The sequence below is a fragment of the Pelecanus crispus genome, chromosome 2 (genome assembly GCF_030463565.1).
Source record: "Pelecanus crispus isolate bPelCri1 chromosome 2, bPelCri1.pri, whole genome shotgun sequence".
In the NCBI taxonomy this organism is placed as follows: domain Eukaryota; kingdom Metazoa; phylum Chordata; class Aves; order Pelecaniformes; family Pelecanidae; genus Pelecanus; species Pelecanus crispus.
The window spans coordinates 49402521-49416646 of NC_134644.1; the positions used below are offsets into that span (position 1 = coordinate 49402521).

At 38.5% G+C, this 14126-nt stretch overlaps 1 protein-coding gene across 1 annotated transcript in view; it reads left to right on the forward strand.

Annotated features, from left to right (window-relative positions):
- Nucleotides 1-14126, forward strand: part of DNAJC13 (DnaJ heat shock protein family (Hsp40) member C13) — a 56518-nt gene that overhangs the window by 21415 nt on the left and 20977 nt on the right. The window contains exons 17-33 of the mRNA XM_075728261.1: nucleotides 398-519; nucleotides 1714-1789; nucleotides 2797-2892; nucleotides 3044-3187; nucleotides 4367-4381; nucleotides 4892-4974; nucleotides 6197-6350; nucleotides 8565-8668; nucleotides 8747-8906; nucleotides 9724-9786; nucleotides 10125-10226; nucleotides 10379-10483; nucleotides 10887-11089; nucleotides 11561-11645; nucleotides 12234-12388; nucleotides 13335-13380; nucleotides 13599-13753. Coding sequence (XP_075584376.1) covers nucleotides 398-519; nucleotides 1714-1789; nucleotides 2797-2892; nucleotides 3044-3187; nucleotides 4367-4381; nucleotides 4892-4974; nucleotides 6197-6350; nucleotides 8565-8668; nucleotides 8747-8906; nucleotides 9724-9786; nucleotides 10125-10226; nucleotides 10379-10483; nucleotides 10887-11089; nucleotides 11561-11645; nucleotides 12234-12388; nucleotides 13335-13380; nucleotides 13599-13753 — 1868 coding nt within the window. The remainder of the gene's footprint in view (nucleotides 1-397; nucleotides 520-1713; nucleotides 1790-2796; nucleotides 2893-3043; nucleotides 3188-4366; nucleotides 4382-4891; nucleotides 4975-6196; nucleotides 6351-8564; nucleotides 8669-8746; nucleotides 8907-9723; nucleotides 9787-10124; nucleotides 10227-10378; nucleotides 10484-10886; nucleotides 11090-11560; nucleotides 11646-12233; nucleotides 12389-13334; nucleotides 13381-13598; nucleotides 13754-14126) is intronic.

Here is a 14126-nt window from a genome sequence, read left to right on the forward strand (position 1 = left end):
GTTATTCTTAAATGGTTACTATTGACCAAAGTCAAGCAACAAGCAATTACTTGTGGCTGTCATTCTTTGTTTAACCCTAATTTACAGTTGCAGTGTGGAAGTGGTACTTGTAAATGTACTACCAACCTCCTGATCTATGATGGGAGACATACATCTTACCTTATTCAGTTACTGTCCTCATAGATATAGCTACCAATTACCTAGTCCATGGCTTTACTACAACTTTGATCAGTTCCTGTTGAGAACTTGCACTTAAAGCCCATCATACTATAGCTTCTGGGTTTTGGATATTAGTTGACATAGTTGATGGTCAAGAAGGCCTTGGAACTGTAGACTGAGATAAAAGCAGCTTAACTAAGATTCTTTCTTTAGTAATCATCTTGCCCTGTTTCCAAAGGAAGGAGACAAAGAGATTGCTACCAAAATGCAAGATCTTGCCCTCAGTGAAGGTGCCTTACCTCGTCACTTGCACACTGCTATGTTTACAATAAGCACAGATCAGAGGATGCTTACAAATAGGTATGTCAGTCTAACTTGATATATTATGTTTAAAAAGTCTAAGTAATGGCCTAGCTAACATCAGAAACCATTGGGAGGTCAGAGAAGAAAACTTGCAGTTCTTTAGGAGAATATTTTCTTCAGCAGCTGGTGTGTTTAGGTAGAGTAAGCTTCAGCTGAGACAGCAGCCATTTAATAAACCTTTGGTTTGGGTTTTTTTTTTTCCCCTCAAATGGGACTTGGGTTGGTTATTCATTAAAGGTACAGGTTTAGATTTTTTTTTTTTCTGAAAACATTCAGGAAAAGAAAAGGCAAGTAGAATGTCTGAAACATGTAAAAAGGTTCTACTTTATTATACAACTGTATAAATCCTGGGGCACACACCCAAGACACCTTGCATGCAGTTAGGGTCATCCATCCTGTCTGAGAGAGAAGTCTCCTCATACAGAAATCATTCCATGAATTTAGCAGTCAGTAGAACTTGTGAGCTCTGAGGCTGGGCCTTGAGGGCATGCTGAGGAGGATGAGTGATAATTCAATTATTTCCACCCAAATACAACATTATAGAAGTTTTAACTGCACGTTTGTGAAGCAGAGTTGCTAAGCAATGTAGTGACAAGCGGATCTTGTTGCCACTGCATGTCATTCAGGAAAGAGCTAGTATGAAACCTTCTGTCATGCTAGTTCTGTTTGGAGCTACTACTTAGGACTTGCTTGTAAGCAACGCTTCAGTTCAATGCAGTAGAACCCTGGTGACAAATGTTGGCAGAAAGTGTCAGTTGATAGAGAAGGCAGGCTCCCAAAAAGGCTTTTCTAGCCAGTAACTGGTATTAAGAGCTTCAAAGTAGAGCAGTTAACAGTTGTTGATGGCTTGTAGACTCTTAACTGTAACTTAAGATTGACTGGATAAACTTACACTTGGTCATTAGATGTTTAGTTTCTGCTCTATTGCTCAAGTGTTCTTTTGAGGTCTAGATCAAAAAGCATGGGCTGCTACTGTTCCACTAACTTCACTGGAACTCTTAAAGGCAACACTTTAAAGCATGCTAAGCATATACTTGAACTGGAACAATATAATGCTTTGTGCTCTTACTCAAGAGCATGAAACTCTTGCTCATCTTCATTTCAGCAGCATGGTAAGGGTGTCAGTTTAGTGATTTAAAAATCTGTTTAAAATACTAACTTGCAGTTTGTTAATTTCAATGGCTTTTTCAGGCAGTTAAGTAGACATTTGGTTGGCCTCTGGACAGCAGAGAACAAAACTGCTATGAACTTGTTGAAACGTATTTTGGTGAGTAAAAATGCGATATGGAGTAGGGAAAGAATAAAATCTGAAAGCCTGTAGTATTATAAAACTTGGGTAGTCTATATAGTAAACTCATTCCCTTTCCCCTCCAAGGGGGAAGTCTAGCCTGGTACCTGCTGTTTGAAGGGTATTGATGGCTAGTACAAAACATCTGGGATTCTTAAAGTATTCTGTTACTTTACTGCTGCTTTTAAAAATCGTGTATGAGGCACAACTTAAAAATAAGGTGTCTGACTTTTTTTTTTTAATTAAAAGGACAAAAATGTGGGAAACATAGTAAACATAGTCTCTAATGCTTAGTGCCAGTAAGAAATTAAGGCAACAGTTCTGTCTATGCTTTCATGCCTGTCCAACTTTGTTTATAACATAACTAAGTTTTTATATTAGCTGATACTTCCCATGTTCTTTCACCCTTGCAACTTCCTGAAAGGTTCTTGCTTAAGTTACTTCAGTGAAACTAGTTCAAAGAGTAGTGTTGTAAGGAATTACAAAATCTGGAAAAATACCAACTTTTTAAATTCAAAATAGCAGTTCCTTTATTTTTGGCAGAGCAAACTGTCTTGATCTTGGTCACTGTCTTCTGGAAGGCTTAGTCAAATTAGACTATCTCATCTCTAATGTCACATGCAACATTCAGTCCATATCAGAGGATATGAATGAATTCTAGTGCTACAGTATTCATCCCCCTCAATATTGCAGTGGGATCAACTCTCTTCTTCCTGCGGTCCTTAGCTTCATTAAGTGCTCCTTTAAGAAATGGGATATAGGCAAGAGCTCTGCTGTACCGAAGCTAATTATCTGCTTCTGTTGAACAGTTCTGTTGAGGATGGTGGCATTTCACCACAGCAAAACACTGCCGTAGCTTTACATACTTGCTTTATAGAGTAGAATATAAATTCAGTTTTGAAATATCTTAAATAATCTTGTTGCCTAATGTAATGGTTTCTGTTCCATTAGCCATGCATGTTTACACTGGTTTTAAATGTTCTTAGCCACCAGGTTTGCTGGCATACCTTGACAGTGCTGATCCTGTTCCTGAAAAAGATGCTGATAGGATGCATGTTAGAGATAACTTAAAAATTGCAACAGTAAGTAAATATAGCTGTCTTACCTCTTCCATTGTATAGATATATAGTCTTAGTGACTTTTCTAATACAGACAGTTGGGTGTTGCATTGACCCGCATCAAACATGTTTATAAACCTGCAACTGCAAATAACTAATAGGATTTATTCTGCAGGATCAGTATGGCAAATTTAATAAAGTGCCGGAGTGGCAGAGACTGGCTGGAAAAGCTGCAAAGGAAGTTGAAAAATTTGCCAAAGAGAAGGTGGATCTAGTCTTGATGCACTGGAGAGATAGAATGGGCATAGCTCAAAAAGAGGTAAAAGTATTTGAAACTCTTTGTTTGGCAACTTGACTAAGTGTAGAGAGGAACACTCCATGAAATCGGGGGAAGTTTGACAGTAATAGAAATGTAGGAATGTGAGAAACTTCATCGTTCTACTTCCTTTTAGCAAACTCTCTGCCTCTTATATTCTTCTTGGGTTAGAAATGTATTCCAGGGAGAATGTAAAGCAGGTAAATGGATTCCTTCAGCATATGTGTTAAGCTTTAGCTTGTTCTTGCTTTAGCCAACCTTATCAAACTGGTCCGCAGCTTATGTGCGTTTCTTCCAAGGTAATTATATAGAAGAATAGGAAATTCCTTGAAATGTGGCAAGACCAGTTTTTAAACTACACTTGGAAGAAACTGAGCATTCTTTGCAGCCAAAATGACGTACTTTATGCTAGTAATATTTTAGTTATGGAACCTGCTTGAAGGAGCTTAGTATTACGGTGAATATAGGTATCTCAGTGCTTAAATTGCAACATAAAACTATACATAAAACCACGGTTAAGACTGAAGTGATAGTGACTGTTTTGATCTGATATTATAATGAGGATAGCTCAAGCACCACTTGAGTTCTTACTCTTGGTCTCCTTTTTCCTTTAATATTATTGTTGTGTTCTGTATGACAATCTTTGAATTACAAGGAGTTTCCCTTAACGTTCTTCAGTCTCCTGACTAAGCTTGTTTTTGTGCACTCTGGAAATGAAACAAACTATTATATATGCAAGGAAGGATGAAAAGAGCAGTGCAATGCAGAGTATTGAAAATGCCTGTCTCTGTACTTGATCTGATGTAATAATAAGCTTTAATTTAGGAAAACCTTAAATCGGTGAAACCTAGCTCAAGTTTGATGTAGACTGTGGTGCAGAACTTTGACGGGTAATCTTTCTGGAATAATAGTGAACAAGGTTCAAAACAAAGTATTAATAGAGACATGTGGAAAATGGTGGTGGAAGGGCAAATGGCACTTTAAGCATCTTGTCTAGATACTGAGTTTAAACAATCATTTTTCTGTCTGGATTTCTGAGCTGTTTAATTTCACAGTAAATGTATTTAAGTGTAGCTTGGAAAAGGTAGTAGCAAGTTTGGTATTACCGCTTCAAATTACTTCAGTGGCTGTGGCTTGTTAAATGTACCTTTTCTTTTTCTTCCAACTTTCCATCACAATCAGGACAGAAACAATATGGTGAGTCTGTATATCTCTGCCACTTGTGTGGATTGTGTTGCTCAGACTTCTGCTTGCATGTGGTACCTCATATAGAGTATAACATTGATTTCATGCTTGATCAAACTAGGGAACCTTTCAGTGGCCAAGTCAGGTTTGTGACTTATTTCTGTGACTTGCTCTAGTTATTTCCTTTCAAGAGCAAAGCATTCTTGTTGTGGGTTTCCTCCTCCATCAGCTTCAGAGCTGATGAGTGCTTATGGTGATGGGAACTAAGCTTTTCTCAGGCATAACTTGCTTCTAAATGAATGACTTGTTAAACAGCTGAAAGTTTCTCTGGCATGATTTAACTTGGTGTAAATAACACTTGTGAAAGTCTGTTGCTACTACTTCCTAGAAAAGGAGACCTTATTAATGAGGCTTAACTTAGTGTGGCTTTTGAAGGAGTAAAAAAACCCCAGCTTTTTATTTTAGAAGGGTGAAATGGGAATATCTGTTTCTACTAATTTCTTAAATTTGCCTCTTTTGCAGAACATTATTCAAAAGCCAGTGATATTAAGGAAACGACGCCAAAGAATAAAAATAGAAGCAAACTGGGATCTCTTCTATTACAGGTAAAATACTAAGATTAGTATGGTGGTCTGAGATACAAGTTATTACCTGGCTGGATGTTTTTGTGAGTATCTTCTGAGTTGCTGTGGCTGGATTCCAATTTCTGCCTGCCTTGAAACAGTGCAAGTGCTTTGTAACGGCAACTTAGGGAAAATGAGGTATAATTAAGGATTTAGCTTGTGTTTAAGAGAGGGGGGAATTTGGAAAGCTTCTCAAATGTTATCAAACTGTGTCCATTTTTCCTCTGAATCAAAAAGAAGAGTGAATAACAAACTGCAGGTGCAGAGCTGCATGATGTTGAAAGTTAAGCAAAGTGGCACAGAAGGTCACTGTAGTGTGTTGGTGCGTCAACCTGTAAGCTTCTCAAGATGTTTTAACTTAAATTGGAATAAAAATGAGCTTAAGGTAGGCAAAGAGAAAACGCATGAATACTGGATGTCAAATAGTGCCACAAGTCCTAAATGCAGCTTGCTTACCTGTGAGTTCTTGCAACTGTCCAAGTTTACAAGGGAGGGGCCACCATCTGAAAAAAGATATTATCATTTTACTTGGCTAGGGGTGTTATGTTAAATGGACTAAAAGCTTGACTCTTCAACAAACTCTATGAAAGAAAGCTTGGGGAAATTCCGTAAACCTAACTGTTTGGTTCAGTGCTTAATGTTTCTGAAGGTCAAATATAGTCCGTTCTGCACAAGTGTTGTGTAAAAGGAAGATTCGCATGCTCCTAAACTTGGAGTATTAAAGTGCTGCTCTCAGCCAGTCTCTGGATGCAAAGGCTGTTTGGTAACTGCCACTGAAGAATGTCCATGGACTGTCTTGTGACACTTGAGACATGACTTCTATTTTCCTGCATGAACTACTTTTTTTGTTTAAAACATACACTTGGTATGTGCATGTCTGCTGCTCTGGGTTATTGTTCGCTTGTAGCCCTTACTGGCAGATACGTTGAACTGCTTGCACATCTCCTGGTCATCAACTATATGCAGATAACAAATTGAGCCAAAAGGGATGGCAACAGCCATGCCTTAGTCTAGGCTGACCTCCATGACTGCGAAAACACTGTACAAGTGAACAACCATAATTACTGTAACAAACTAGAGACCACTACTTAGTGCCTTCTAATTAAGGTCCACTAATGCTAATCTTCTCTAGATTGCTAGCTGAGTCTTGTCTGCCTTTCAGATAATGTTTTGAGGGGTTTAAACTATGTAACTTCTTTCTTAGATTTCTTCAGGATCATGCTAGATCAAACTTGATTTGGAACTTCAAAACACGGGAAGAACTGAGAGATTCTCTTGAGTCTGAGATGAGAGCATTTAATATTGACAGAGAACTTGGTAGTGCCAATGTTATCTCATGGAACCATCAAGAGTTTGAGGTAAATGACCCACTATAGGAGAAACTGCATATGTAAAATACATCTACTTAAAATGTTGCTTTTCTGTCTCTGGCTACATGAGTGAATCTTGTGTTGACAATCCCTGACTGCAAGCTAGAATTCTTTCAGGGTTATGGAATAAACTGCTAAGGCTTGAGGCTATGAACAGGTACTATTGTCCAGTGTCACTGCAAAACTGAAACCTCTTCAGCCTGGCAAATGACACTGTAGAGATGAAACATTGATCAGAACACTTGATGTATTCTTGCATTAAAAAGGGAAAGAGAAGAGTTGGTGTTATACTGTTGTCAAGATAAGTCATACTTGTTATTGAATGTGCTGCATCAGACTTGTTTTAGGTAGTTTCACAAGCCAGTTCTTCCTGATAGCAAGTGGCTTGTCTTTATTTCCATTGTGTCTCAGTGGTCCTAAGGCTGGTAAATGCTGGGTTGCCAAACCATGAATAGGTTATGTGGCTAAAACCATGCTGCTCTGTAAATTACAGATTGAGGATACTGTTTTCACATTCTAGGAACAGCAGTACTTAAAGTCAAAATAGCCCTTCAGGCTTCTGCAGAGCAATTGGTGTGGTCCTAATTGGCTTTCTCAAAACAACTCGCAAGATGTTTTCAAGTAATGTGCTAATAAATACTTTCTGTACTCTACTCTTTAATCTCTAGTATTGTTATGGTTCCACACAGTTTTAATTAACGTGTAACGCTAAAGCAAAGCAAGGCCACACTTGAATTCAACTGTAAGATATTCTTAGATGTTCCCAATGCCATCCTTGTCACAGAACAGCTTTCTAGTTGAAATTTGAGCAGAGGACTACTGGTGAAACAAGAGTCAACTGCTGCTTTTGAGGAATTCTCAGTTGACTACTCTGGCAAATCAGAAAGAATTGCAAAACGTCAGGCTAATGCTTTAGGAGAAAGAACTATTTTATGTCTGCAACTTATCCCTATGACACAGCTACAGACTACTACTTATGTTGATGCAGTAAATAGCTAAGTTTGGGGTTGGATTGGTATTTTCATGCTAGGGTTTAGCTTTCAAAGTTTCATTCAGGTGTGGGTCAGGCACAGGACTTCTGGGCACCACAGTGTCTGCTATCCCAACTCTATCTCTGTACCTTAGAGGTGCTAACTGGGGCAGAATCAAAAGCACAAATTTGGAACTTAGTAATACAGGTTTCCCGCCTGCAGTTTGCACTCGTGTGGCTTATGCTACTGGAATGTATCACTAGCATTCTTGCAGTTACAGCCCAGGATACTTTGGGACTGTCTGGAGGGGATTTCTGTAACATGATCTTTGAACAGCTGGTGTCTCAGATTTGCTTTTAAATATTTTAAATGAATACTTTATCAGGCTATGCTGTAAATATTTGAACTAACTACGTAGTGGTGACAAGGGCTTTTCTGTCAGCGGTGAAACCACTTTGCCAACAGGGATGGTAGCTTGAGATTGCTCTGGAAGTGTACTAGTTAGTGGCATGTCTTTGTCGTGTGCTGTGGTCAAATCTGGAGATAACTCTGTGGCCTCATGACAGTGGCCTGCAAACTAGATAAGAAAAAACGCTGTAGAGAGCGGCTTTTGTGGTATGTTAGAGGTACCTCCAAATGAGGTGCTTGCCAAGTGCTTAAAACCACTGAGCACTGAGGTATGTGGTTAAATTTAATGTAGTTGCTCTGAAGTTAATGATGGCTCTCATTGTGCAATTTCACTTCAGCTTCTTGATGTGTGTACTGATGCCTCTAGGCTTTTATTACCCAGCATAATAGCAAGTACAATTAGTAATTAAGTCATGCTTGTGTTTCATACTTGTAGTAACATTGAGTGAAATACCTTGCAATGGAATAACTACTTATTAAAGCTTGAGTGCTGAATGTACTGAATACATCACGTATTATCCAAGTTTAGTTAATAAACCCAGCTGATATTAGAAACAAGTAACTTACTGAAATCCCAGCTTCCAGTCTTTAAGATGAGAAACGTCATCTTTTCTGGTGGGGCAACAATAGCTTATGGCATATATTTTGTAGATGTGTGTTCTTCAACAGCAAACTTGCAGATTTCAATATTCCTCAGACTGTAGGAGGGGTTGCTAACCTTGTTGAGTTTATGGATACAAGCAAGTACAGTATTGTTACGCAAGCAAAATCTTAATGAAGGAGAAACAGTATTTACTGTAAAGTAACTTTTTCTGTGTTACAGGTAAAATATGAGTGCCTTTCTGAAGAAATAAAAATAGGGGATTATTACCTAAGATTGCTACTGGAAGAAGATGAAACTGAAGAGAGTGGAGCAATCAAAAAATCGTGAGACATTATTAAAATCCTCTCTCATTCTCAAGGTCTCTTTTTGTTTTCTTCACTAAAATCTCATCTCTTTCTTAGGTATGAATTCTTCAATGAACTCTACCATCGCTTCTTGCTTACCCCAAAAGTGAATATGAAATGCTTATGTCTGCAAGCATTGGCCATTGTTTATGGAAGATGTCATGAAGAAATAGGACCATTTTCTGATACTAAGTACATTGTTGGGATGTTAGAAAGGGTAAGAATTATTTAAAATTACTTGATACAGTAGTTAACATACAGCTAGTCCAACATATGTTCAGATCCTTCATGTTGCTGTGAAACCTGAGTTTTAGTTTTACAGAACGTGAAGCTGCAACGTGAATACTTTTTTTGCATGCTGTCACCAAGTGTTCCTAGTATCTCCCCTTGATTCAGTTGAAGTTTCATTAAAAAAACTGCTGATCATAAAGGTTATTTCAAACCGGTCTCTTTATATCTGCATTTTGTTGGCCTTAACAGGTTTTCAGGCTGTACAGAAGTAGTGTGAAGGAACTTCATGTTAAGTTATGCCTGACAACTGGTACAGTTTGCAAAAAATACATTTCCATGCAGCCTGAAGAAGGTGTTCCTTGCTAGTGTCAGTATGGGTTTTAGATGCGGCTGTTTTAAGTGAAACTGAACTAATGCAGTCTCTTGTTGTTTTGCCTCGAGTCTTGATAATCTCACCAGAAGTGTGACATCAAAGATTCATTCTGGCTGAAAGCATTCTCTTTTTCCCTTGTATTTGTGTTAACCAGTTCACTGGGGAATCCAAACACTGTCCCTTTAGAACAATAGACTTAACAGAAAAGTGGGTTTGAGTGTCAGACCCAGAGCAACAAAGGTCATGGAGGGCAACAAGGCCTTTCCTCCCCAGTGGCAGAAGGCTGTGTTTATTAGCTGAGCATGAAACTGGACACTTAATAGTCAGCATGAAAGAAGTAAATGGGTCTTTGCAGGTGCAACTTTATTGACTTTTGAAGGTAACTTCTAATACATGCTATCAAATACTAATTTGTTCTTTTCTGCAATAGTGCACGGATAGGCTTGAGCGGGACAGATTGATACTGTTTCTCAACAAGCTAATCCTTAATAAGGTAAGGTGGACAGGTACACTTAACAGTAGTTTACCAGTCTTTCAGCTGTATGAAATGATCTGAACTAGTCTTCCAGGGTTAACCTGAGCAAAAATTCAAGTCTTGAGGAAATCTTAAGACAATGTTTGATACAGCTTTCTGGGATGTGATAGTTGCTGTTTACTGGTGAGAAACCTGAAGGAAACATGTAGATATTGTGGTGATTGTACCAATCTAGTCACTTCAGAGGATGATTTGACTTTTCTCATGGTCACTTCTTACTTGAATAAAACTGTTCAGTACTTGTAACAACTCTTATCTAGAAAATGCTTGTGTTAACTCAGTTCATCCATTAACAGAAAAATGTGAAGGACCTTATGGATTCAAATGGTGTTAGAATCCTTGTAGATCTGCTTACTCTGGCACATCTTCACACAAGCAGAGCTACAGTCCCTCTGCAGGTATGTGGCCTTTGTTTCTTACTACTCATACGTTGCTTTGCTAAAAGGAAAATTCCTAAAAAAACAAACAAACAAAAAGTCCTTTTCACATTTCCTGTAGAAATGATATTTGCACTGAAGCTAAAGCTATTCTTATAAACATCAATTTCTAGAGCAATGTGATTGAGGCGGCACCTGATATGAAGAGGGAGAGTGAGAAAGAATGGTACTTTGGCAATGCTGACAAAGAAAGGAGTGGTCCTTACAGCTTTCAAGAGGTACTGGTCAGCTTCAAACACTCCAACTTGACAAACTGTTTCCATCCTGGTGACTAGATGTGTTTTGGACAGTGAGAGGGAAAACTTGTAAATAATGCTAAACTATATTCTCAAAGTAACTCTCTAAATAAGTAATAAAGCTAGATAAAAGACTTAATGTTGTGCCAAGAGCCACAGTCTTTTTGGTAAGGCTGGCCTACCCTTCCATGCCCCAATTACAGTGCGATTAGTCTGTCAACTTCTACTTCACATTTCCTGACAGAGTTATAAATACATTGGAGTTTCACGCAACTATAGTAGTCTGCCATACAGCAGTTAAAAGCTCGCCTTGACTGTGAATGTTAAGGAGCAAAGGTAGCTCTGAATGCTGAATCAACTGAATTAATCTCTAATCTTGCAATAGATGCAGGAACTATGGAACAGTGGAAAGCTGACTTCAAAAACACGTTGCTGGGCTCAGGGTATGGATGGCTGGCGACCATTACAGGTCATCCCTCAGCTGAAGTGGTGCTTGCTTGCCAGTGGCCAGCCTGTGTTGAATGAGACTGACCTTGCCACACTTGTACTCAACATGCTCATCACAATGTGTGGATATTTTCCCAGCAGGTAAACACTACTTTTCAGCGGAAGTGGTTAACTTTCTCTGGCAAATGCATAAATTCATAAAATCTATCTTAAAGCTTTTCTTAGAAACCAAGTAGTACATTAATGAACTGTATTAAAAAGCCTTTTACGTAGTAGTAATTAATTCTGCAGGCAAATTGAGAGTTTGTAAATGAGACAATACTGATATTGTGAAAGAGACTGCAAGAATGAATGCACAAGCTATGTGTGTTTCTAATGCACAGCGGCGTAGTCTTACTCTTGCAGGCAGGCTCTTGTGTAACTTAAACAAAGCTGCTTTAATGCATGACACTAAACCACACTTACCAAGTCTAACAACAAACTTTGAAGTTAACAAAAAAAGACACTGAATATTATCTCAGTAGCCTGATGCTTATGGTTTAATAAAGTTCTTCATTCTTGAAGAGAAAAGGCATGTGTGTGCTTACTGCTGTGCCACTTCACTTTTTTCAGGGATCAAGACAATGCTATTATAAGACCTCTGCCTAGAGTGAAAAAGCTGTTGTCAGATAGTACTTGCCTTCCTCATATCACTCAGGTAAGCAACTCTTCAAAAATGTATCTAAATGAGTAAAAGTCTGACTTACTCTAACATCTTCCCCGTGTGAATACTTTAAGTGTGACAAACACATCAAATGACATCTGTAACATCCTGCAGATCTCTGTACAAATGGCTGTTTATTTCACTCGGTGGTGTTACAAATTTCACGTTGTTTCAGCCAAATCTCATTAATAAATATTTCCATCTTTGGAGATACTAAAAAGCCATCTGGACATGGTCCTTGACAACCAGCTGTAGGTGACCCTCGTTTTGAGCAGGGGAGTTTGACAAGATAATCTCCAGAGGTCCCTTCCAACTTTAAACATTCTGTGATTTGAACTTGTTATTTTTGGGCTGAAATTCTTGGAAGTTTACTGTCTTGTCCCAATACTGAATTAGTTAAAACCTCCTTTTTGGCTAGGTAACTTGCACTACTCAAGCAGCTAATGTAAGTGCTTGTGTTTTGATTTCAGCTATTACTGACTTTTGATCCTATCCTTGTGGAAAAAGTCGCTATATTGCTTTTTGGCTAGGTAACTTGCACTACTCAAGCAGCTAATGTAAGTGCTTGTGTTTTGATTTCAGCTATTACTGACTTTTGATCCTATCCTTGTGGAAAAAGTCGCTATATTGCTGTTTCATGTCATGCAAGATAACCCTCAGTTACCTCGTTTTTATCTGAGTGGAGTGTTCTTCTTTATCATGATGTACACGGGTTCCAATGTGCTTCCTATTGCAAGGTGAGGAAAAATAATAGCTAAAAAAACCTCTTGATCAGTCATGCTCAGAAGGACTGCTGCTCTAAATGCTCCAGGGAGTGTGGCTTGCTAGAACCAACATGGGTTTGCAAGCAAATGCCCTCTAGAATTGCCTCCACATGGTCTAGTCAGTCACTAAAAAAGTGAATTGCTTATGACGCTACAGGGGGGGAACAAGAGCATGTCAGATCATGTAGTTCTAATAGTACAACTAGGCATGGCTTATTGTGGAACAAATCGTTACAGGCACTAAAGAGTAGTAATATAGGCCACTGATAAGCTAATGTAGCTTTTGATAGTAAGCACCTATCGAAAGTGGAAAAATCTAATAGCCTGTTTTAGTATTGAAGACTAAAACAGTTAAATTGGTCTGTACAGACTGACACAGATGCACTGCACATGCAGGTGGCTATTGCAGTTCATTCCAGTACTCTTCCTCTAAATTCTGTAGTTCATAAAAAGCTATTGTACAATTCCAGTTAAGTCTCTTCTGTAGCAAAACGCATTGGGAAATGATTGTGTGTTTGCATGATGACTCTAGCGTACAGGACTGTCAGCAGTTAGTGTAAGATCATCTTGTTTCATCCCTGCAACGATGATCTAATGGTGCAGGGAGAGGTTTGTAGGGAAAGGTTGTCTGTGTGTCTATCAGCTTTTTTTTGTGTGGAGAAAACAAGCTTTCAGGAATAAGACTTTCAGACTGAAGTGATGAACGTAAGGCAACATTTATAACATGGGAGTGCTTGACTTGGTGGAGTCCCCAAGAGTTTGATGGACTTTGTACGGAGATTCATTCAGTTGTTGCTGTTACTGTTTTATCTCAAAGTAAATGTGTGAGACTTGCCAGCTGGACTATGTTGGTCTGCTTATCTTTTAAGAGTGTCTTAAGTATCAATTAAACAGCAAATAACTGCTGTTTCTCTTCTAGGTTTTTGAAATACACACATACAAAACAAGCTTTCAAGTCTGAAGAAGTGAGTAGATTGCAAAAGTAACTACCTATGTTTCCAAACGGTTTTGCAGACCACCTGTAGTTGTTTTAACAATACTTGATGCTTGTTCTTTTCTAAGTTCTTGAGAGTTAGAATTTAAGAACTTTAAGGGAAAAGGGGGAGGGCTTTTTAGATCTCAAGTTGGTTAGCAAGACTGAATTCAGATTACCTTTGAGATGACAATGTGATCTCTTCTGTAGACAAAAGGTCAAGATATAGTTCAAAGAAGTATACTTGGACATATTCTTCCTGAAGCAATGGTGTGTTATTTAGAAAACTATGAACCAGAAAAATTTTCTGAGATATTCCTTGGAGAATTTGACACTCCAGAAGCAATATGGAGCAATGAAATGAGGTAACTGTTTTCTGTCAGAGGGACAAATAAATCTGAACTACATCTCATGCTGAAGAGGTCTTGTCTTGACATTTCTAAAGAATACCAAAAATACCTGGATTCCATGGTTTCATTACTTCCCTCTGCCTTCTGCAAGGGCAATGCATTGCTCTCTGCTATCAAAAATAACAGGGGTGGGGGGAGTGGAATTGGCAGTGGGAAGGGGAATATTTCCCTGAACGTCTGACAACATGCTTTGTACCTGCCTCTATCATACTTGATTAAGCTCCTTTCATGAGTGGAGACTTCACTATTTATGTGGACTGCTTTATACTTAGTGTACTTGTTTATTACCAGCACCTGTCTAGGAGATATACCTCTAATATTAAAATAC